General features: G+C 45.4%; 1 protein-coding gene and 1 long non-coding RNA gene across 2 annotated transcripts in view; one reads left to right on the top strand and one right to left on the bottom strand.

The window, feature by feature from the left end:
- Nucleotides 1-2,145, bottom strand: part of LOC147010873 (uncharacterized) — a 31,219-nt gene extending 29,074 nt beyond the window's left edge. The window contains exon 1 of the long non-coding RNA XR_015052429.1: nucleotides 1,642-2,145. This is a non-coding gene — a long non-coding RNA (uncharacterized LOC147010873). The remainder of the gene's footprint in view (nucleotides 1-1,641) is intronic.
- LOC147010872 (fructose-bisphosphate aldolase, non-muscle type-like) overlaps nucleotides 1-14,326 on the top strand; it is a 49,532-nt gene extending 35,206 nt beyond the window's left edge. The window contains exons 8-9 of the mRNA XM_085859708.1: nucleotides 2,335-2,534; nucleotides 13,997-14,326. Coding sequence (XP_085715834.1) covers nucleotides 2,335-2,534; nucleotides 13,997-14,092 — 296 coding nt within the window. The 3' untranslated portion in view covers nucleotides 14,093-14,326. The remainder of the gene's footprint in view (nucleotides 1-2,334; nucleotides 2,535-13,996) is intronic.
- Nucleotides 14,327-22,831: the final 8,505 nt, after the last annotated feature.

Raw genomic sequence — 22,831 nt, forward strand, 5'->3', positions numbered from 1 at the left:
AAAGTGGGAGTGTCTGGCAACCCTCGACTCTGACTCTGCAACTGGACGGCATCAGCTCACGTATCTTAAAAATCTGCTCTGCTGCTCTTGCACTTCCTCTTTCTGCCCTTTTCACACTGTCGTTTACCCTAGATCATCTTTCATGTGCTTGCAAATCAGCCAACATCATTCACTGATGATTTAATATTAACTGATGATCTCACTGGCATTGGAAAATCGTCTTTATATCTTCGCTGATGACTCCACTCTCTCTGCCGTGACATCCTTCATCCCTCTTGATAAACAGGCAACAGCCTCTTCCCTCTTCCCAGACATGAACAAAAATCACAAACTGGTCAAACACTTGGAGCATGTCTTTCAATCCTGAGAAATCCCTCACACTCACTCTCTCTCTCTCTCTCTCTGAAAGGACTGTTCCACAAACTCTTCCATCTACTTTCTCAACAAGCCTCTCAAAGAGGTTCAGTCACTCAAACTCTTGGGTCTCACTCTCAGCCATGATCTCTCTTGGGCTTTGATCCGTAGCTTGATGGAGTACTGCTCTCCCCTCTGGGCTGGCTCCCCTGCCTCACATCTTTCTCAGCTTGACGTCGTGGAAACCAAGACTTTCAAGATCATTGGCATCTCTCACGATGAAGATGAGTCAAAACTCTATGGGCCTATCTCGTCACCATTGCTGACAGGTCGGTGGTCTCTCCGTCTTCTTCCGCCTCATTTATTCTGCAAAGGTAGGGCATGGCGATCGTGAATAGGACAGATCCGATGATGCATTAGGTCTGAACTGTGTGAAAAGATAAATGGTGGATGTTTGAGTCAGCCTTCCTACGTCGTAATAACATCCCAGATGTAATGACGTACCGTGACACAGACAGACAGACAGAAAACTGCTGCTACTTTAATATATAGATTAGTTTGTACCAACCTGCTCGACTCCCCTTTACTTCAGCAACAACTATATATGCAAGGCAGTGTTTTCTTGTTAACATATTGGAGAGAGGCAGGGGGCTCGTGCTCATGTACTCAGCATTTTGCTTCCAAATATGGCTGTAATTGTCCAATCAGCAGACTATTCAACTTAATTTATGAGCACACACTTGCAGTGCATGGTCAGCAGCAAATTGGGGAAATCATGTTTTCATTTTCACATGATTAATGACTGAACTTGATTGATAGATCACACGAAAGTTTAAAACAAAAAAATACACGGGTCATTAACAATTTATTAATCACTTTTTTTCAAGCACACATAAGGTTAAAAAAATTCCACTTGTTTTACCTTTCAATTTCAAATTCCAGCCCGAACATCTGGCAGCGTCCTGCTCAGTCGGTGTACCGAAACCACCGACTTTAGGGTAAAACTGAGTACGGTAGATCTAAATTCCTGGCCAGGGGTGCCTTTGGGTATGTTTATGGAAATGTTGACATCAAGTTCACAAGATTCATGTGAGATGATGGATGTAAACATGCAGAGGGTCTCAACGCGGTTACATCCAGAAACTTTGTCAGTGTTTTTTTTATAATTCATTAACCATCAAGGTTCAGGATAGCAACGTCTGTTTTTGTGTCATAATAACAGCAGCCTCTTTCAAAGTTTTGATAGAAACATTTTACACATCATGCAAAATATTCTCCCGAACTCACTCAAAACTCGTGACGACACTGGGACACCCAGCTTATTATATCCATCTGAGGGACGACACATTTGTGATGCAACGCCCTTCCTGTAAAGCACCAATCGAACAATTTATTGTCGGGTCAGGAATCAAACTCGGACTACACAGCTGAAAGTCACGTGTACTACTTACGTACCATCCCGTTGGACTGACTACTTAACAGCAACAATACATTTCAGGCATCAAACGTACAAATACGATGACTTGAAGAGATCACTATACCTTGGGGTGGAAGATGGGAGAACACAGCTAATCCTTAAAATGAAAGCAAGAAATTACTTTGTAGCATGTCCTTGTGCTCATAATCCCTGAAATAGTATAATAACTTCTCATCATCTCCTTGTCCTGCATATACTATCTGGACAAACTTCTCCATAAACTTTAGAAAGTGTGATTTAAAAACTTCTCAAAGTCCTTAAAAGAGGAACCTGTTCAAATCAGTTACCTTTTCCCCTTTTGTCCTTATTACTGATTTAACCATTCACAACAATCCAAAAGGTAAATATAGCACCCAGAGACCCTGTACGCTAATAATTATATAGGAATTCTTTTATCCGACTTAAATATCTTGTTGAATTATGTCACTATTCAAACTCTTTTGGGTATTAAATTGCTTTCACAATTGGTTGCAAATACTGCAAAAGTTCAAATCTCTCTGCAGGTATTGCATTCTTGTCAGGTGGACAGAGTGAAGAACAAGCCTCTGTGCATCTGGATGCAATCAACAATGAGACTGCACATCGACCTTGGCCATTGACCTTCTCTTATGGCCGTGCATTGCAGGCGTCGGTTCTTAAGACCTGGTCTGGAAAAGCAGAAAACGTTGAGGCCGCCCAGAAAGTTTTTGAAATGCGAGCCGCAGTGAGTTTGGCTGATTGTGCCATTTGTTATTTTATTTTTCCTTTAAAAAAAATTATTTCATCTATTTTCATCAATATCTTGCAAAGAAAAGAGAATTGTGATATTGAGCCAAATTATTTCACATTTTGAGTGCTCTCCTATTCCTGAGGCCAGAGCTGTGTGCACGACTTTGGTTTGGGAAAAATAAACTGTGGAAAATTCCATTGAAGACAAAAAGAATTTTCTTACACAAATTGCTACTTCATGTTGTGGCTGTAGTGTTTTCTCTGTACAGCTTGCATCCCTCTACACCTGTAGTTGATCACTATTTCTGCAAAATCCAAGACTCATACATAACTGCAACTTTCTTTACGGTACCAATGACTTTTACCCATCCATCCTATTCATACTTTTAACATTTGAGTGCAGTAACTTTATGCTTCTTGTCTTTATATTCTAGTTCACGACACGACTGACTTTATCTGCTTCATAATCTTGCTAACCAATCAATCCTAGACTGAGTATTGCTTTCTAAACCACAAAAGTTTGCTTCCTTTTAAATTTCTGCAGCTGGCGTACTTGTTACTCTTCTATGTAGTTATTGTTCCTCTTTCTCAAAGTAATTTATTCTTCCTTCAGAGTCCAATTAATGTGTAATTACTTTTTCAAGAATCTTAAACTGAGTCTTTTGTAAATCACCAACAAAAGCTGACCAACTTTTTATCACAAAAAGTCTCCAAGAACCACAGCCGATGGCATTGGGACGAGCGCGCACACACACACACACACACACACACACACACACACACACACACACACACACACACACACACACTCTCTCTCTCTCTCTCTCTCTCTCTCTCTCTCTCTCTCTCTCTCTCTCTCTCTCTCTCTCTCTCTCTCTCTCTCTCTCTCTCTCTCTCTCTCTCTCTCTCTCTCTCTCTCTCTCTCTCTCTCGTTATTCTTGTATCATTTCACAGAGCTGTGCAGAGCTTTTTTTACTCTATTTTTGTTGTTTTTTTGGATACAGAGTTGAGGTTTGTATAAGAGCTAGAACAGTAAATGCATCAGGACGCAATCGATTACTCAAACAAAAGGAACAGCAGAGAGTGAGAAACACCAACAGTCAAGTTGAAGAACAAAATTGAGGGATACTTGGACAAATAATGGGTCTGGGGAGGAATGGGGTGTAGGGTAGGATGTATGGGGTGGGACAAGATGGATACAGAAGCAAATTCACAGGAAGGAAAACCTGGAAATTTGGAAGGAGGTGGGCTTGAGGATTGGGGTTAGGGTGATTAACAAGGATAGAAAAGATCATGGTTTTGGATGGGGGATGATCTGAGATGGTGGTGAACAGCCGTCTTGAAAACCTGGAGGAAAGAATGAGATTATAGAGGATGTGGAGGTTGATTCCACAGTGCAGGAAAAAAAGAGGAATGGTGGAGGTCAGCAGTGATCCTGGATTTTGAAAGTTTGACCAGAAGGGGGTTGAGAGTGGACCACATGCACCCTGTGGATTATTGGGGTGGACAAAGCACAGAAAGAGCAGTGTTTTGGCAGCGATCACTTATCAACAATTTAATGTGCTTCTGACAGAACCGATGATATAGAATATGAAATACAATTCATCAGTGATTGAGAAACAAAGAAACTCATTGTTAATAAGGATAATCATAAACATAAATGGCACCATGAACATTGACATTACCGAGTTAAGTCATTTGCTTGTGAATGTATCATATGATTTTCTAAGTGGAATATATATATATATATATATATATATATATATATATATATATATATATATATATATATATATATACAGTATATCTCTCGCTCCCTCGCTCCCTCGCTCCCTCGCTCCCTCGCTCCCTCGCTCCCTCGCTCCCTCGCTCCCTCGCTCCCTCGCTCCCTCGCTCCCTCTCTCCCTCGCTCCCTCTCTCCCTCCCTCCCTCTCTCCCTCTTGATAAGTTTCTGTTGTAAAAGTTTCTGTTTCCATTTCTGTTGTAAAAATGGATTGCTGCCCACCAAAATTTTCAAATGGACTTTATTTCGAACCTTTCTTTGCTGTGAACAACCTCCAGCAATGTGGGACATTTTTCTTCATTCTGTACATATCTGTAATAGCATAATTAATGATGGGAACAAATAGCATTGCTACCTCACTTTTGCTCTTTCCGATCTCATTGGCATGAAATTTCATGTTTAAAATCACAAAATGCATGATTACTCGAGTTCCTTTTTCAACTTTCCCTCAAAATATAAAGTCAATGTCATATTCTACTCCTCGACGTTGGCCTCCCTTGAGGTAACCTTATGAGACCATTCGTGTGCTTGGTCTAATTTATCGACCAATTTATGCAATCAGCTTCTGGGAGAGGTAATTGCTGAACTCCTGGGTTTCAAGATTTCTCTATATTCTTTAATGGACAAATCGCATTTACCTGTTGGCCTCCAAAGTTTGCCGCATTCTCTATTATTTGCAAAAATATGTCCTTGCTCTGCTGACCTCAGCTTATAGTTGTGTGCAACATTTTCATCCAATGTGATATAAACTATGGCGACCCACTATGGGCTCCTCGAGGCTGTCAATTCTCATGCTTTCATGTCATTGGCTTCTCTTGGTAGTAGAGTATCTCAGGCTTTGCTTCTTGTTCACCGCAGGCATGTTGGTGGCCTTGAAGTCTTTTACTCGAGTGTCCTTGTGAATGCTCCAGATGGATGATTGCACCTGTTGCAAAAACCATTAGAATGGCACTCGGTAGAGCACATACCTCCACCAGCCTGAACGTATTACGTTTTGTATCCCACTGATGGACCGGATCTGCATCCAGACCTGAACCAAAATGTTATTGGCTTGTTCTTATCACCTCCACAACTCATCCACCAAGTTTTGTCATAATCCATCCAAAACGTTTTTGAAATATCGTGCTACATATCGTTTTACCCCTATCTCTCAATTGTGAAGAATCATTAAAAATAATTGCAGCATCCGGATCTTCATCAAAATCCAATCAATTCGTCCTTGTCACACATTCAACCTGTCCACCAAGTTTCGTCCGAATCCATCCATAACCTTTGAAACATCCAGCTCACAAACAGGCAAACAAACAGGGGTGAAAACATAAACTCCGTCCACCTTCGGTGGAAGAGGTAATAAATCACTACCAAACCTGTCTGGGATGAGTAAAATCATCCATGTCAAAATCATTGCCAAACCGCCTCTGTTCTCATCATGATCGTCCCACCCTCTTCCTCTCCACCTAATCCATTCAGCTTCAGGTGGCATTCATTCTTCCAGGCACCCATAGCTCGTCATCATCCCAAGTTTAAGCTTGAGACTCAACTTGTTATTTTATCTCCTCCTTCTCTTGCCTGTGGAACCTTCATCCCAAGTATTGTCACATCCTTTACTTTCCAGTCCTTTTTAGCCGACAGCCCACTGCCATTTTAGCCTGGCGTTGGCTGAACGGTAAAGGTGGCTGGCTTAAGGTCTTAGGGTCTTGAGTTTGAGCCCCTGTCATGCCATTGAAATAACACCAGGTTTGTTAACTCAGCCTGTCATCCTTAGGAGGTCAACAAAATGAGTACCAGCTTACTGGTATCAGGGGCACTGCATCAGTGGCACAGCTGCGTGTCCAGAAAATGATGCAACCAGCAGCCACAGGTTGTATCCAAAACAACAGCTGCTATTTTTCTTCTGTGCTCTTCAAACCCTGCTATCCCCATCCACCTCATCCACTCATTACATTCGTCAGAAGAGAGGGTATTCCATTCGGGTCCGTTTGTTTGTTACTTGATGAAAAAGTTTTTGTCAAGTTTGTTTGTCTGTAGTGTTTGTCTGTTTGTCGTCTGTCTGTCTGTTTGTTTATCACATGATTTTTGGCCACAGTTTTCAAGCAACCGTTTTGAAATTTTCTCCGTGTGTAGGTGACTGGCCAAGGACAGCAACGCGAAATTTTGGTGAAGATCCGAATCTGGATCCGGATTCGAGAATTTTTGAAGTGATTCTTCCCCTTTGAGAGATGGGGCCAAAAACGATAAATAGCACAATCTCGCAAACGGTTATGGATGGATTCCGCAGAAAGCTTGTGGACAGGTTGGGAGTGTGACAAGTACGAATTGATTCGATTTTGGTGAAGATTCGAATCCGGATCCGGATATGAGAATTTTTCCAAGTGCTTCTTCACCACCGAGAGATGGGGCCAAAAACGATGTATCGCATGAGATCTCAAAAAGTTGTGGACGAGTTATGACAAAACTTGGTGGATGAGTTGGTTCGGTGACAAGAACAAGTTCATTCGAAAATTGGTTAAGGTGCGGATTCAGATCCGACCTATCAGTGGTAAACAAAATGTAAACTATTCAGCCTGGCGGAGGTATGTGCTTTACCGAGCGCCGTTCCGTGGTACCAAGTGTCACTCTACGAGTGATTTTTCATTTGTCTGTCTGTCTGTTTGTCCGCACAGAACGTGAGTATGTGTATTAATTACATTAGACCCTTTAGAACCCTAAGACCTTTGAAGACCCCTATAACATTTTAGGCCCTTTACAACATTAAGACCATGAAGACCCCAAACACTGTTTATTAACTTTAGACCCCTAATACCCTTTAAGACACTTTATAACCTAAAAAACCCTTTTGTCCCTTTAAGACCTTTTAGACCCCTAAGACCCTTCAGAACCCTAAGACCTCAAATTCACCTTTAGAACCCTGAAGACTCCTTTCTACTCTTTAGACCTTCACACCTCTCAGACATTTTAATACCTGGTAGACCCCTTTGACCTTTCGACCCTTTAAAACCCTTCAACCTTTTCAGACCCTTTAGACACTGCAGACCATTTCAACCTTTCAACCTTTAGACCTTCAGACTATTTAACCAAAACAACGTTTTAGATCTTTGACCTTTCCACATTCACAACGAGACCATTTAGACCTTTAATTTAGCACATCCTTCCATTTATTTGCCACACAAAGCAAGTCCTGGCGAGGGTCTGCAATCTCTGATTGCTCTTTCTTGTTTCATTCTGTGGTGCAGACATGTGTTCCTGTCCTCTTCTTTTCCCTTCACCCACCCTCTGTCTGTTGGCCTATTACTTTCTGTTGAATTCTTCTTTTCCACAGGGCACCAACAACCGACCTTTTTCTCCATTTAATTATAAAGTCAAATGTAAGTTTTTATTTTCTTCATAGTTGTCCCAACACAAGTGTATCCATGGGATTTTAAACCTCTCCCACAATTTTGCAAACCTGGTTACCATGTACAAGTCGAGTAAATACAGACTTGCAAGAAGTACTGTATAATTTTCAGTAATTTGCAAAAATAATCAAAAATAATCTTCATCATAGGTGCGTTTGCTCACCATGGCCTCACTTTGCCGCCTTCTGGAATTGACTTTGACAAAGGCACAGTTTCGCCTACCACGGCACCGCTCATTTGACCGGTTTTTCAGCCACCGTGTGAACATTTTCATTGTGAACCATCAATTTGAGTTCTCTGAATTTTACGAATAATTGCCAATGCAAAATGTGAACTTATGAATTATTTCAAAGGCAAAATGTTCAAAAGGCAAGGCAAAATGCAACCTGTTTGACTGTGTCTTCTACCATCCTCCGAAGAGGGATGACTCTATGTACATCCCCCTCTCTGACAACACGGACCATCTTGTAACCACCCATCCCAACTCTCTCTTCATCATATGCAGTGATTTCAACTGTCACCATGCCAATTGACTGGGTGTTGGTGCCTCTACAAGTCATGGCATTGCAGCAAAGGATTTAATGGGCCTCACCCAATCGGTGAACTTTCCGACCTGGATTTCTCTCAATGGCATGTCCTCCTTTCTGGACTTGGTAATGATGAATTTTCCTACTATTGTCTCCTGTTCCTCTTCTTCTCCAATAGGTTCATCTGATCATGTGCTAGTGAGAGTCAACATCTCTCTGGCTATTGTCAGAGAGCTACATCAGTGCCGTAGAGTCTGGCAGTTCACTCAGGGAGATTGGCAGGGTTAGATTGGCAGATCCTTCGTGGGGTGTCACCAAAACTGATCGATCTGATGTCTGAACTCTACTCTGGTACTGAGAGTGCTGTGAAGTGTGGTGGTACCATCTCTGACTTATTTCCAGTTACTGGAGTTCGTCAGGGATGTGTACTTGCCCCCACACTTTTCAGCACTTGTATGGACTGGATTCTAGGGAGGATGTCGGAGAGATCAATATGCGGTGCGTCATTTGGGAATGTCAAGATCTCGGACCTTGACTTTGCAGATGATGCAGTCATCTTTGCGGAGACTTTAGACATCCTCTTGGGGGCCCTCGAGGTGCTAAATGAGGAGTCGGAGCCGCTGGGATTACGGGTTTCTTGGGTCAAAACTAAGATCCAGGCTTTCGGTGACATCTTGGATGCTGCTGTCCTGTCTGTGTCTGTTTGTGGTGAGGATGTTGAGGTCGTGGAGAGATTCACTTACCTTGGCAGTGATATTCATGTCTCTGCTGGCTGCGAGTCAGAGGTCAATAGACGTCTGGGTCGGGCCTGGGGAGTCATGGATTCACTGGATCATGGGGTGTGGCGCTGCCGGTACCTGTGCGGGAGGACGAAAGTCCGAGTCTTCAGGTCCTTGGTACTTCCAGTCCTGCTCTATGGGTGCGAGACTTGGACTCTGACCAAGGATCTGAGACGGAGACTTAATTCCTTTGGTACCAGGTCTCTTCGGAGAATCCTTGGCTATCGCTGGTCGGATTTTGTGTCCAACGAGCGGTTGCTGAGAGAGACTCGGATGAGATTTGTTACCTGCATAGTCTGTGAGCGTCAGTTGCGGCTGTATGGACATGTGGCTCGTTTTCCTGACTCTGATCCTGCTCACCAGATTCTCTCAGCGAGGGAATCTCATGAGTGGAGGAGGCCAGTGGGTCGACCACGTGCCTCATGGTTGCAACAGGTTGACCATCATCTCAAGGAGATGGGGATGGGCCTGGCATCTGCCTGGGGGATGGCCAGACGGAGGCCCCTGGAGTACCGGCGGAAAGTGGACGCAGCGACGCGCTGTTCTGGCACATGCTCCCATACCTGACCTGACCTGATTGGCAGAGATGCAAGCAGCCATCTCACTTCAGAACTGGTCCTTCATTTATACCTCTCCTCATATTAATCCTGCCTGGGAATTCTTCCACACAGGCTTGCTTTCCCTTATGTACATATTCGTACCATCATGTCTGCAGTTAGCATATCTATCCTCTCGCCCCTGGTACACAGAATCCTGTGGTGTGGTAGTTGCTCTCAAATAACTTGACTTTTCTTCCTGGAAGACAAATCCAACCGAAGGCAACCTCGGATCATTCCACAAAGTCCAGAACAAATGTGTGTCCACTCTTAGGAAAGCCAGAAAACAACATCTGGCCAACCACAAGCCTGAACTCTCAAACCTGTCTCCTTATTTAAAGACCTGGTCAAAACCCTTGTCATGTCTGCCTCCGGTGTTTGCCTTCCATCACTCCATCCCTTCCCTTATGTCAAATTGCACCACAGCTGACTGCTTGTGAGAAGGCAGAATGCCTCAATTCTGTGTTTGCTTCCAAACCTTCTGTACCCAACCCTCACTCCCGAAACCTACCATACCCTCTCATACCTAACTGCTCCAGGATACTGTCTTTCCCACTTGAGAAGGTGGAGAGGTTTCTGGAAAACCTCGACTCTGATTCTGCAACGGGCACAGACGGCATCAATGCACGTCTCAAAATCCTGCTCCGCTGCTCTTGATCGTCCTCTTTCTGCTCTGTTCATTCGATCATTCTCTCGGTCAATTTTTGTCTGCTTTACTTGGAAGTTAGCCCACATCACTGCAGCACGCAAACATGATGCAAAAACAGACCCTCTTATCCGTAGGCCTACGAATTGTTTCCAATTATAAGCAAGGCCATGAAATCTATCATTGCAGTCAACATGAAATCCTTCATTTTTTTTCCAACGGCCTTATCTCAGACCCAGTCATTCTACCTTGGACATGCTCCTTCTACTCTCCCAACAATGGATGGAAGCTCTTCATCTCAGACACGAGATTGGGGTCGTCTAAATATATCGTGAGCATTTGATACAGTCTGGCACCACCACCTTGATCTGCAAACTCTCTGTTTATGCCATCCAAGGCCACCACCTCTCATGGGTGACTAACTTCCTCCATTCCCGTATTGAGCATATAGTTCTTCATGGAATCCTCTCATCCCCTCTCCCTGTCAAGGCTGGAGTGCCCCAAGGCAGTGTATTTGGGCCAGTCTTGTTACTCATCTTCATCAATGATCTTTTTGATTCCCTGGAAAATCCTGTCTATCTTTTTTTCTGATTATTCCACCCCCTGTCGTATCATTTCTCATACTTCAGACAGGCAGGCAGCAGTCTCTTCCCTCTCTGCAGACCTTGATAGAATTAGGAGCTGGTCCAACACTTTGAAAATGTCTTTCAACCCCGACAAATCCCACACACTCACCCTGCCTCTCCGAAGGGACCATCTGGCAAACCCACCCATCTACTTCCTCAACAAACTACTTGAAGAAGTTCAGTCATTCAAATGTTTGGGCCTCACCATCAGCCATGATCTTTCTTGGGCAGACCATATTTCCAAGATGGCCTCCAAAGCCATGCTGGGCATCTTTCACCATGCAATGTCTTTCCGAGGCCAATCTGAACTTTTGACAACCTACAAGACCTTCATTCACATATTGATGGAGTATTGCTCGCCCGTTTGAGCTGGTGCCCCTGCCTCATGCCTTGCCCTTTTTGATACCATGGAAAGTAAGGCCTTCAAAATCATTGAAATCTCCCACAACAAAGCTGAGTGCCTTGTCCTGTTACCTTTGCATCATAGACAGGTTGGTAGAGCCTGGTGTTGGCTCAGTGGTTAGGGTGGTGGCTTTGGATCCTCGGGTCGTGAGTTCAAGCCCTGTTGGCTGCTGAATTAATACACCAGGAGGTTGACTCAGCCTATCATCCTTCCGAGGTCGGTGAAATGAGTTCCAGTTCCAGTGTGTGTACTGGTCGAGGGGCACTGCATCAGTGACACAGTCGCGCTTCAAGAAATGATAGCTACCCTGGCAACTAAGCTGCCATACGACCACCACCACCATAGACAGGTTGGTGACCTCTGTATTCTACCGTCTCCTTTTTGGTTCTGCGCCCTGTCCTCTCTTGGCTGTCCCTTCCAGATTTCCGCACACAGTCCACCATCAACCCTCTTTGTTAAACTCCAAAATTTTAGGCTCACCTTGAAGATTATTAGAATCTCCTGCGATGAAGATGAGTCGATGGGCCTATCACCTCACCATCGCAGACAGGTCAGTTGTCGGTCTTTTACCACCTCCTTTCTGGTCTTGCACCCTCTGCTCTTTCCATGCTTTGCACACCCCCCCCCTCAGGATTCTGCGAGACTCACACAGTCCACCATCAACCTCCTTCTGGTGAAACTACCTAAATCCAGGATCACTACTCACCTTTACTCATGTGTTCCTCTTTTCTCACCTGTGGAAACAACTTCCCCAGTCTGTTCAGTCCCATTCTTCCCTCTGGAGCTTCAAGACAGCTGTTCACCACTACCTCAGTTCATCCCCCATCCATACTCATGATCTCTTTTTCCCCAAATGATCCCATTCACAAGCATTCCCTTTTTCCAGGTTGTGGTGATTCTTTTTACCACTCTCTCCCTCACCTCTTTTTGTTTGTTCGATGTCGGTTAGTTTGTTCCTTTTATGTTTCATTCCCGCTTCCATTTCCTCTTCTTGTCGTTTCATTTGGCACGTGTGCAGCTTGTTCACCCTCACGCGTCCTTCTCCCCCTCTCCCGCTTGATCTCACTTCTACTCTGCTGTTGGTGTTTCCCCCTTTCCATTTTGTTCCCTTCCATTGTGATCTAGCTCTTCCATGAGCCTTGATCTTGTATCCAAACAAAAATAAAAAATTCCTGCTGTAACGTATCTGATTTGCATAACTTTTTGGCCTTCTCCACACATCCTTAATTTAAGCCGGATATGCATAAAAATTACGGACAAATCATATTAGGTAGACATGTCTGTTTTAAGATACAAGTCTCAAACCTCTGGAAATGTCCCACAAAATCAGATATTTCCGCTGAGCTTCCAAATCCTTCTAACATTCAATAAAAGATGCAGGACTCTCACGTCTGCACTCATTAATAAAAGTCATCAACATGGGGTAGTTCATTTGGCGAGCTTGTGATTCCTCAGGGGGTCACCGAGTTTATGCTGATGACATGCATTCCCAGGTCAAAAAACCAGTAAAGACCAGTAGCTTACTGGTCAACTGGTACCAGTTGAAAACCAGTAGCCAACTGGTACCAGTAAAGCCAGTTGGTTTCTTACTGGTTTTAATATGGAAATTGGAATAGAGTGATATATTACCAGTTGAAATACAATTGTATTTAACTAACTGGTATCAACTGGGACCAGTACATTGTAATTGGTATCAACTGGGAGACCAGTACATTGCAACTGGTATCAACTGGGACCAGTACATTGCAACTGGTATCAACTGGAACCAGTAAGACTTTAACTGGTACAAATATGAGCTACTGGTTTTTTCAACTGGGAAATTGGAATTCTGACTGAATTTAACTGGTACCAGTTGAAACCAATAGAGACCAGTTAAAGACCAATTAGAACCAATAGAGACCAGTTGAAAATATGTACTGGTTTTAACTGCTTTTTCGACCTGGGTTATCTTTCATTGTGAAAGATGCATCTCATCATACAGCTCTGAGGCTACTTCATGGTCCCAATGAAGACCTTGACCCTGTTACAAACTAGCAGGTTAACTTTTATATTTGTTTTCCCATTCACAAACAGTGGTCATCAATAAGTGAGAGGTGTCGGCAATGTTGAGCTTATGAGTGTTTAATCAAGATACTTGCATTTAATTACTTCCCACATTTTCTCTTTTGATACCCACTGACATGTCTATTGTTCCATCAGTTGTTATGTTCAGGTTGTATCTGGAACAATTATCACCATCACGGAATGGGATGCTATTTCATATGATCAAACAAGATCAATTGCTGAAAAAAAATACGCTCTCTGTTGAGTGTGATGATGTCTTCCTTAACCCTTTGAACCTTGAGCGCATTGGACTTTCGGCTCCCCCACCCTGGGCTCCCTGGAGAAAAATCCAGCCGCTCGGGTATATGGAGGTTTGGATAGCGGCCGGTAAAACGGCCGCCAGGGTTCAAAGGGTTAAGCTTTGGTCATGCTCGTGGGAACACAAACCTCGGTTCTGGCTCAGAGAAATTCCACGTCCAGTGAAAACAGGAAAATATATCATGTCACATCAGAAATGGAAATTTCTACGTCATTTTTAAATGAGTTGCAATGCTTCCATTGGTTTCAGTTATTTTTGGTACTCGTATCAGATTAATGTTTACACACAGTGTCTGCATGGGTGTGATTACTTACATGTCTCTTTCATGTTTCTTTTTCAGATCAACGGTCTGGCAGCACAAGGAAAGTATAGGTCTTCAGGGCCAATGAATGCCACAGCTGGCAAGTCATTGTTTGTTCCAAACAATGAATACTGAATTGATGCATTCGAGCCTCTTGACTGGCTTGTCGCGTGGTCTTTTTGAAAAATCATTTTTGTCGAAATAACATTTTTCTTCCCTGTTTTCCGGAACATGTCTCTTTAGGTGATTTACTCTTTTGTTTTGAAAGCAATCCAAGATGTTTTAGCATGAACTGTAGTCAAATTCAATGTAAATTGGACTTTTGGGAGGTTTTGGTAACCCAGATTAAATGCTCTGTTCAGAAATTGATATATGAGCCGCTTGCTCCTTCTGCCTCTAGATTCTAGAACATGCAATCTACACAACGAATAGAGCCGTGTGTGTGTGTGTGTGTGTGTGTGTGTGTGTGTGTGTGTGTGTGTGTGTGTGTGTGTGTGTGTGTGTGTGTGTGTGTGTGTGTGTCCGTGCATGCGTGCGAGTACCACCCATTGGTTGGACAGTTCGCCTGACTCCACCCACAATTTCTAGACGACAGCCACCAATTTAGCAACCCTTTAGAATTATCTTTTCTCTCAATTTTCTCAAATTGTGAGTTTAACAGACGACTGTATGGATGGGTTTTTGTGAAGTCGGTGAAAGCATGATAGGGGAGCAGAAAACATTACATATTCCCCTGTTTTGATGTGGGAATGCCAGTTTGCTTTTATGAGTTGGAGGAGGGTGAGAGTAAAGATGGGACAACTTCGTAAGGGGGGGGGAGTTGAGGACTTGGGGTTTAGGGGGGAAGAGCCAAGATGATACAGAGTTGGGAGGGGGAGGCTCAGGTTTTTTGATGAGTTGTCAGAAGTGTGTGTGTGTGTGTGTGTGTGTGTGTGTGTGTGTGTGTGTGTGTGTGTGTGTGTGTGTGTGTGTGTGTGTGTGTGTCACTGTAGGTGGGGGGGGGGGATGGTGATGCAATCACCCTATGGGTAATGTGCTAGTGATCTCCAAATATCAGAAAGAATGTGTTCATCAGGTCAGGTCAGGTATGGGGGCATGCGCCAGATCAGCGCGTTGCTGCGTCCACTTTCCGCCGGTACTCCAGGGGCCTCCGTCTGGCCATCCCCCAGGCAGATGCCAGGCCCATCCCCATCTCCTTGAGATGATGGTCAACCTGCTGCAACCATGAGGCACGTGGTCGGCCCACTGGCCTCCTCCACTCATGAGACTCCCACGCTGAGAGAATCTGGTGAGCAGGATCAGCGTCAGGAAAATGAGCCACATGTCCATACAGCCGCAGCTGATGCTCACGGACTATGCAGGTAACAAATCTCGTTTCAGTCTCTCTCAGCAACCGCTTGTTGGACACAAAGTCCGACCAGCGACAGCCAAGGATTCTCCGAGGAGACCTGGTACCAAAGGAATTAAGTCTCCATCTCAAATCCTTGGTCAGAGGCCAAGTCTCGCATCCATAGAGCAGGACTGGAAGCACCAAGGACCTGAAGGCTTGGACTTTCGTCCTCCCGCACAGGTACCGGCAGCGCCACACCCCATGATCCAATGAATCCATGACTCCCCAGGCCCGACCCAGAAGTCTATTGACCTCTGACTCACAGCCAGCAGAGACATGAATATCACTGCCAAGCTAAGTGAATCTCTCCACCACCTCAACATCCTCACCACAAACAGGCACAGACAAGACAGCAGCATCCAAGATGTCAGGTCAGAGAAAATCAAGGTCAGAGATCTTGACATTCCCAAACGATGCACCACAGCTTGATCTCTCCCACATCCTCCCGAGAATCCAGTCCATACAAGTGCTGAAAAGTGTGGGGGCCAGTACACACCCCCTGACGAACTCCAGTAACAACTGGAAACCAGGCACAACAAATCCCGCCCATTTAAGGCATAAAGTTATTTTGGGGATAAAATTTAAATTTGATACATCCTTAACCTGAATGTTGATTATAAGGAATATTTTAGTCTTAGTTTGAAGTTAATTAAACCATTTTGACGAAGTTATGAGCGCAAAACGATTATGATCTTTTCATGACCTTGACCTTGACCTTTGATCCAATTGGACCCAAAAGTTAATGGGGTCGTCCAAGATTCATTGCCCACCTGTGGATTAAATTTGATAGTTTTTGCGAAAGCCGTTTTGCCGTAAAGTTACTAAAAGACAGACAGACAAACAAACAAACAGACAAACAAACCGGACGATTACAATATCCCACTCCCTCCCTCCGGGGGGATAATAAGTTAGAGATGGTACCACCACATCTCACAGCACCCTCAGTACCAGAGTAGAGTTCAGACATCAGATCGATCAGTTTTGGTGGCACCCCAAGAAGACCAATAATCCTCCAGAGGGCATCCCGATTCACTGAATTGAACGCTTTACAGAGATCAACATTGGTTGGAAGCAGCCCCTGCCGAAACTCTCGTCTGCGTTCGGTGAGGACCCGAAGAGCAAGGATACGGTCAATCGTTGACCTCTTTGGTGTAAAGCCTGACTGCTCTGGATGCTGGTGCGCAAGCAGATGGTGGCGAACCCTATCAAGAATTATCCGAGCAAAGACCTTGCCCGGCACTGAGAGCAGCATCATCCCTCGGTAGTTGTTGCAGTCTTGGTGATCACCCTTCCCTTTACAGAGAGGGACAACAAGGCCCCTCTTCCAGTCCCTTGGGATGATGCTCTGCCTGTGTTCCAGGCAGAGCATAGAACTGCATGCAACAACATGAGTGCAGCATTTCCACCAGCCTTGAGAAGTTCCGCATGGATGCCCATTTCAACCCATTTCAACCGGTTCACCGCAGCCTGTATTTCCACAAGCGAAGGTGGACCACAGTTGATTGGAGGGTCATCAACAGGGATTGTAACACCCCTGACGTCCAACTCGACAGCTGGTGGATCAGCCTGATACAACTGCTCAAAGTAACCGGCCCAGCGGGCCTTCACTTCGGACTGCTCTGTCAAGAGCCTACCACCCTCTGCTCCAACTGCAGTATTCTGAGGGATGGGCTTGGATGAACGCAATGCGTGAATTCCCCTGTAAGCGGGACAAGAATCACTTGACCACAGGTAATGCTCTACCCCCTCACAGATTCTTCGCACATATGCCTCCTTGTCCACCCTTAGCGCACATACATTTTTACACCTCAGTTCCCTGAACAGCTCAGCTCTGCCATTCAGCCTCGCCCTGCAACTCTGGTCAATGGTATCTAGTGTCCCTTCAGAGACACAATTCTTCTTTGCCCTACGGTGAGTTCCAAGACATCCACCGGCAACATCAAGGACGGTGGTCTTGAAGGCACTCCACAACTCTTCAGGACCCCCCAAAGCACCCAGATCCCCCAAATCTCCACTCAGCTTCTTCGCAAACTCCTCAGCTACCCTCTCATCCTTGAGCTTGCCAACATCCAGCCTTGGCTGGGATGGTACCATTCTCCTGGATTTAAGGTGCATCTTCAGAGTTGTTACAACAAGCCTGTGGTCAGTATTGAGAATTGAGCACTCCGGTAGACCCTGCAGTTCTGGATCATCCTCCTGCGACCATCAACGAGGACATGGTCAATCTCCTTTGCCGCACCGTCAGCGTTGGAATACCAAGTCCAGCGATGAGCTTGTGGGCACTGAAACTATGAACCGGCCACCCTAAGTCCATGACTTTTTGCAAAGTCAAGGAACTTAGTGCTATTCTGGTTCATAGTTCCAGACCCATGGGGACCAACACATGTCTCATAACCATCCCTATCAGTTCCAGTCAATGCATTGAAATCCCCCAAGACTGGAAGTGTATCTCATCTGGGGCACTGATCAACGACAGACTCGAGAATGGCATCGGATGCATCCTTCATGGTGAGATCACTCGCCTCAGTCGGAGCATAAACAGAGACCAGGGAAATGACACCCAAGGAGTGACGAATCCTTAGTCCCATAATACGCTCGTTGACTGGTGTTACCTCAATTATCATTGGAGTCAGCTTATTGGACACAGCTACAGCAACTCCTTGGGTATGGTAACCATCAGAGCGACCAGACCAATAGTAGGTGTAACCACCCACCATGATCTCGCCACAATCCGGTCTCTGAACCTCAGAGAGAGCTGCATTACCGATGTCCAAACGCTTGAGCTCAGATGATAACAGAGACAGGTGATCATCCTCTCTTAGGGTTAGGACATTCCAGGCACCCACCCGAAGGGAACGCCTCAGTTTAACCCAAGGAGACCACCGTCTGGTGGACGACACCTCAGCACCACTCCGACACACTCTACCGCAATCTGACCCGGGAATGTTCCCCCGTGGTTTCCCTCCTATCATCAAAGATTGGGGGTCCCAAAAGCTTTCTCCAATCCAGTCATCCGGTGAGCTGCCCTTCGAAGGGAAGCTGCAGAGGAGGTACTCCCACAGAGTGGGTTTTCAGATATCTTTGCGTTTTTGTGTTTTGCGGAATGAAGGGTTTTACGGTGGCCGGCAGTCTTGTGGTCAATTCTCAGCGTGCACACACAACCGCAGTGAACCGATACACGTCCTGGCCTTTGTACATGCCAGAGTGGGTGTGGCTTAAAGGAAGCAAAGTTCGTGCGCGGATCCTTTGACCTCATGCAGCCTCTTCCCAATGGTGTGCATCTGACTTGGTGGGTGCAGCGATGGAGCTGCGAAAAATCCCCACGATGTGATGTTCAGATGGAGATGTACACCCCCTTTCCCCACCCTCCTGCACCTAAACGCTCGAATGATTCCTCCCTGTGCATGCAAATGTTCCTTTGTACTTTCTTCTTGCAGATGGCAGCTTGGCTGCCGAGTAGCTATCATTTTGTTGGGCGTGACTATGCTGCTGATGCTGTACCCCATACCAGTACACTAGTACTCATTTTGCCAACTTCAGAAGGATGACAGGCTCAGTGAAGCCCACCTGGTGTTAATTCAGTGGAAAACAGTGCTTGAACTCAGGACCCAAAGATCCCAAGCCAGCCACCCTAACCTTAACCACAAAGCCAACATCAGGCTTCTGATTTCTTTTGTACTGTGCGTGTTTGAGAAGCATTGTCCCATGTAAGGGAGGTGGAAGTGCATGGAAGAAAGGATGTGGGAAGATAATTTGAGCGGTCCGGAAGATTAATTGTTTCTAACGGTGAGAGATTCGTAAGCACGTACAGGGTTCAACAGAGGTTGGTAGTGACTTGGAGATCAAGGAGTACGGGATGGACGTGCTGATGAACAGATGGTTGATTATGAAGGAATAAAAGAATGAGTGGATTGAGTGCTGAGGGAGATGGATACATATGGTTAATTGTGAAGAACTAACCGAGTGAGTGGAATGACTGTTCAGATGGACCGAAGGATGAGAATAAATTGACTGTGGGGTTGAAGGAAAGACCAATGGGGTGAAAGAGAGGTTGTTGAATTGAGGTTTGGTGAAGTGGATTGATGGTGGGTTGAGGAGATTAAAAGCGGAAAATGGAGAGACATATCAGGAATATACAGACTAACCTCACAACGCATTCACATTCCCCCCCCCCTTCCCCCTCAATCCCCTGTATAAAGGGGGAAAGGTCTACCTACCACATAAACTCATGAAATAACTCATTCTAGGGAACCCTATGTACATGGATGCTCTACCCCGGGATACATTTCCAAAATATGTACATACTGTACGTATGCACACACGAAGGCAGATAGTTTGAGACCTGGGAGGGCTCCATTCCACCCTCTGTAACTGGCATATGGAGATAACAACCAGTGCCCACATGCAACTTTGTAAACGTTATAATGAGTTGGCAGGGTAGCCTCGAGCTATGTGCACCGGCCTCTGAGCTGGTTCGCCAGGGTTTGAATCCAGCCCGCTATAAACTGTTACCCTAGTGTTTCGCTGGCCAGATGATTCAGTGTGTGTGCCATCAATTAAATGGACATTAAACTAGGCGACACATCTGCCAGCATTACTTGGTGAATGTTAAACATCCCAGGGTGTCCTTCACAAAGAGTAAGTGAGCTATCCCCAGCAACCTGAACAAATTACAAATTCCTACCCTGACTAACTGCAGGAAAGGCAGTGGCAAACCGACCAGCACCAGTAAGATGTGTTTAACTTTATATTGACACAATAAATGAATCACACTACCATCGGTGATGGAACGTGTGGAGTATTTATTGCAGCTATGACTGAACGGCTCCAGAGAGACGCCAACCCCACTGGAACCCCCACAGCCGGAACCCCACCCACTGAGGACCATGAACCCCACCCAGTGAGGGTTCTCCAAGGCGTGACCTCTTTCTTCTTCTCTCCCTTTTACATAAAATGTATTCTTGTATATCAGTTAACTGTGTTACAAAGGGATGAACTAAGATACCCAGGCTGAACAGGCAAGCAGCTTCCTCACCAAATGAGGTCTTAGGCAAACGCAGGCGTGCAAAGAATACTACACTTGATTCCTGTAAGGAGTAAACCACGTTGTCTGTGCAAAGGCAATCTAAACATGCATGGCGATCAACAAACCGTATGTATACAGGACCTAACGTTTGGACATATGAACCCAGTTCACATGAGTGGATGACATAGGAATAACAGAATAAGTATAAACCATCCATGTGGAAAATACATTGTTGGTGCAACAGATGTTGGATAACCGGTGTCATTACAGGGGGTAGACTACCCTCCAGCAAATGGAATTTATTCTGCCCCAAAATTATTGGCATCATTCCTGAAGTATTAAATCTGATGGATGTTTTGGAAGGTGTCTTTGTCAAATTGACTGCCCCAGAGCAGACGCCGAGGAAATCGGGCCGGTGGAACAATCAAATGGCTGCATAGGTGTTGTAAAAGCTGGTGTGAGGAGCAGGGGCTGAGACCGGGGTCTGCAGCACATGATTAGGCAAGGAAGACCATGGTTCTGGATCAGTTATCAGCATCTCTGCACCTGGAGGTAACGCAGAGCTTTGTTTGGGAGCCAATGGTTGAAACAGAACTGGTGACACCATTGTAGGCTGTGCAGTTTGTGTAGTTTGCTCCATAGTCACCAGCATTGGAGCTGTGGAAGGTGTAGGCAGCTCATCCGGTATGTTAGGGTTGATCGGAGTGGACTTGGTCGGTGGGAAGTGATTACTGTGACTGGTGTGATGAAGGTCAGAAGTAGAGCAAACTGCAGGGCCAGTGTAGAAGGAAGGCACCTTGTAGCACTCAGATCTCTTGACTCGATAGCCAACACAGTTGTAAACCGATAAGCTTGCGAATATTGTTCCAGCCGACTTCGACAGACATAACCAAGTAGCGTTAACGGGCCTGAGATTTCTTGCGTTGACGGGCATGATAGTAGACCAGATCACCAATATCAACTGAGGTCAGTGTTGGTTGCACTCCGAAGCGGGCTTTGGACTTCTGGCTATACGGGGGATTGGCCTGGTGGAGCCAATCTTGAGTTTCAATAACCCTTTCGTCCAACAGGAGGATTCTGTCCTTGGAGAAGTGGTCTCTCTGTTTCCATCACTCTCTTGTGGAAAGCCTTTGGGAATGAAGGCATGAGTTGAGTCACGCAGTGATGATAGATGGGGCCAAAGGTGTAATAGGGCCTCCGTGTGGATCGTGGTGTAAAAGCTCGACCTTCAGTTCCCATGCTGCTTTCTCTGATACTGGGTTCTTGTTGGGATTTTTTGTTCCACCTCGCCCAATGGCAATGTGGTGTGGTATTCCCTGAGCAGCTTATCTCCTTCCAAGATGGAGAACCCGGGGGCAAGATCAGTTCGTATGACAGCTTGGGGTGTCCCCATCCAGCCGACGAAACCCAATGCATAATTGAAGGAGAGCATCCATTAAGGTGTCATGGCATTCGTTGGTAAAGATGCAAGCAGCTGTGCAAGATGTAACACACTCTCATGCGACTAAAATGAGTTGTCCTACGCGACTGATAACAGCCGCAAATGAGATGCTGACCACAGGGTCACTGTAAGACTGGGGAAACAATGGTGTGTGGGATCTGGACTAACTTCTGGAAAGGCAGTGGCAAGAGCAACTCAAGTATAGCAGTTAGCAGTGACCCGTTCAATGGAAGCATCGTGTCAAGTGCATTGAAGTATCTGTGGGTGACCGATTCGAGTTGATGACATGATGGGTAACAAAAACATAGATAGAGAGCAGTGATTAGGCATTCCAGGACACGACGCGGAATGATAGTGCATTCCCTGGAGGGGCAAGAGGCTCATCCCACCAGATGACGAGTAAACCATCTTATGTAATGGTAGCAACTCAGAGGTAGCATTTGACATCGTGGATGTTGGTAAGCTTATTTGAAGGGCGAGTGCCTTGCATCAGGTGAGCATGCATGTGCCGGAGGTGGGGACATTCAGATTGGATATCCAGCCACGCTGGCCTGCTGGTGAAAGGAAGTTTTGTTGAGCCTGACACAATGTCATCAATAGATACCCAGAAAACAGTGGATTTAGAAGTCTGATGTACAAAATAACATACCTGACGTAGGGTCTTCACATTCAGGTGCGTTGCGGCTTTCAAAGTCTGATGGAATATTCACAGATTCAGCTAGGTGTCTGACAGAGGTGTGGTTGTGACTGATGTGGAAAGGAAAGTAGTGACATGTGGACTGGCAAAAAACTCTCCCCTGCATAATTTCTCAGAGGCTCAAAGGCCTATACATATGATTTGCTATCTGTGAGAACACAAGGATGGTGTTTGGACTGCACGATATATGGGCTGAAGTACTTGATACAAGCTGCGATCGAGAGAGCTTCAATTTCATAGGGAAACTATGGGATTTGGCGACCATGCAGTTTGGCACTGAAAACCCCAGCAAGTTTGAGTTGATTGCTATGGGTCACATC

This window comes from Eptatretus burgeri, chromosome 16 (assembly GCF_056783735.1).
Source record: "Eptatretus burgeri isolate ZD-2024b chromosome 16, Ebu_testis_v1, whole genome shotgun sequence".
NCBI classification, from domain to species: Eukaryota; Metazoa; Chordata; class Myxini; order Myxiniformes; family Myxinidae; genus Eptatretus; species Eptatretus burgeri.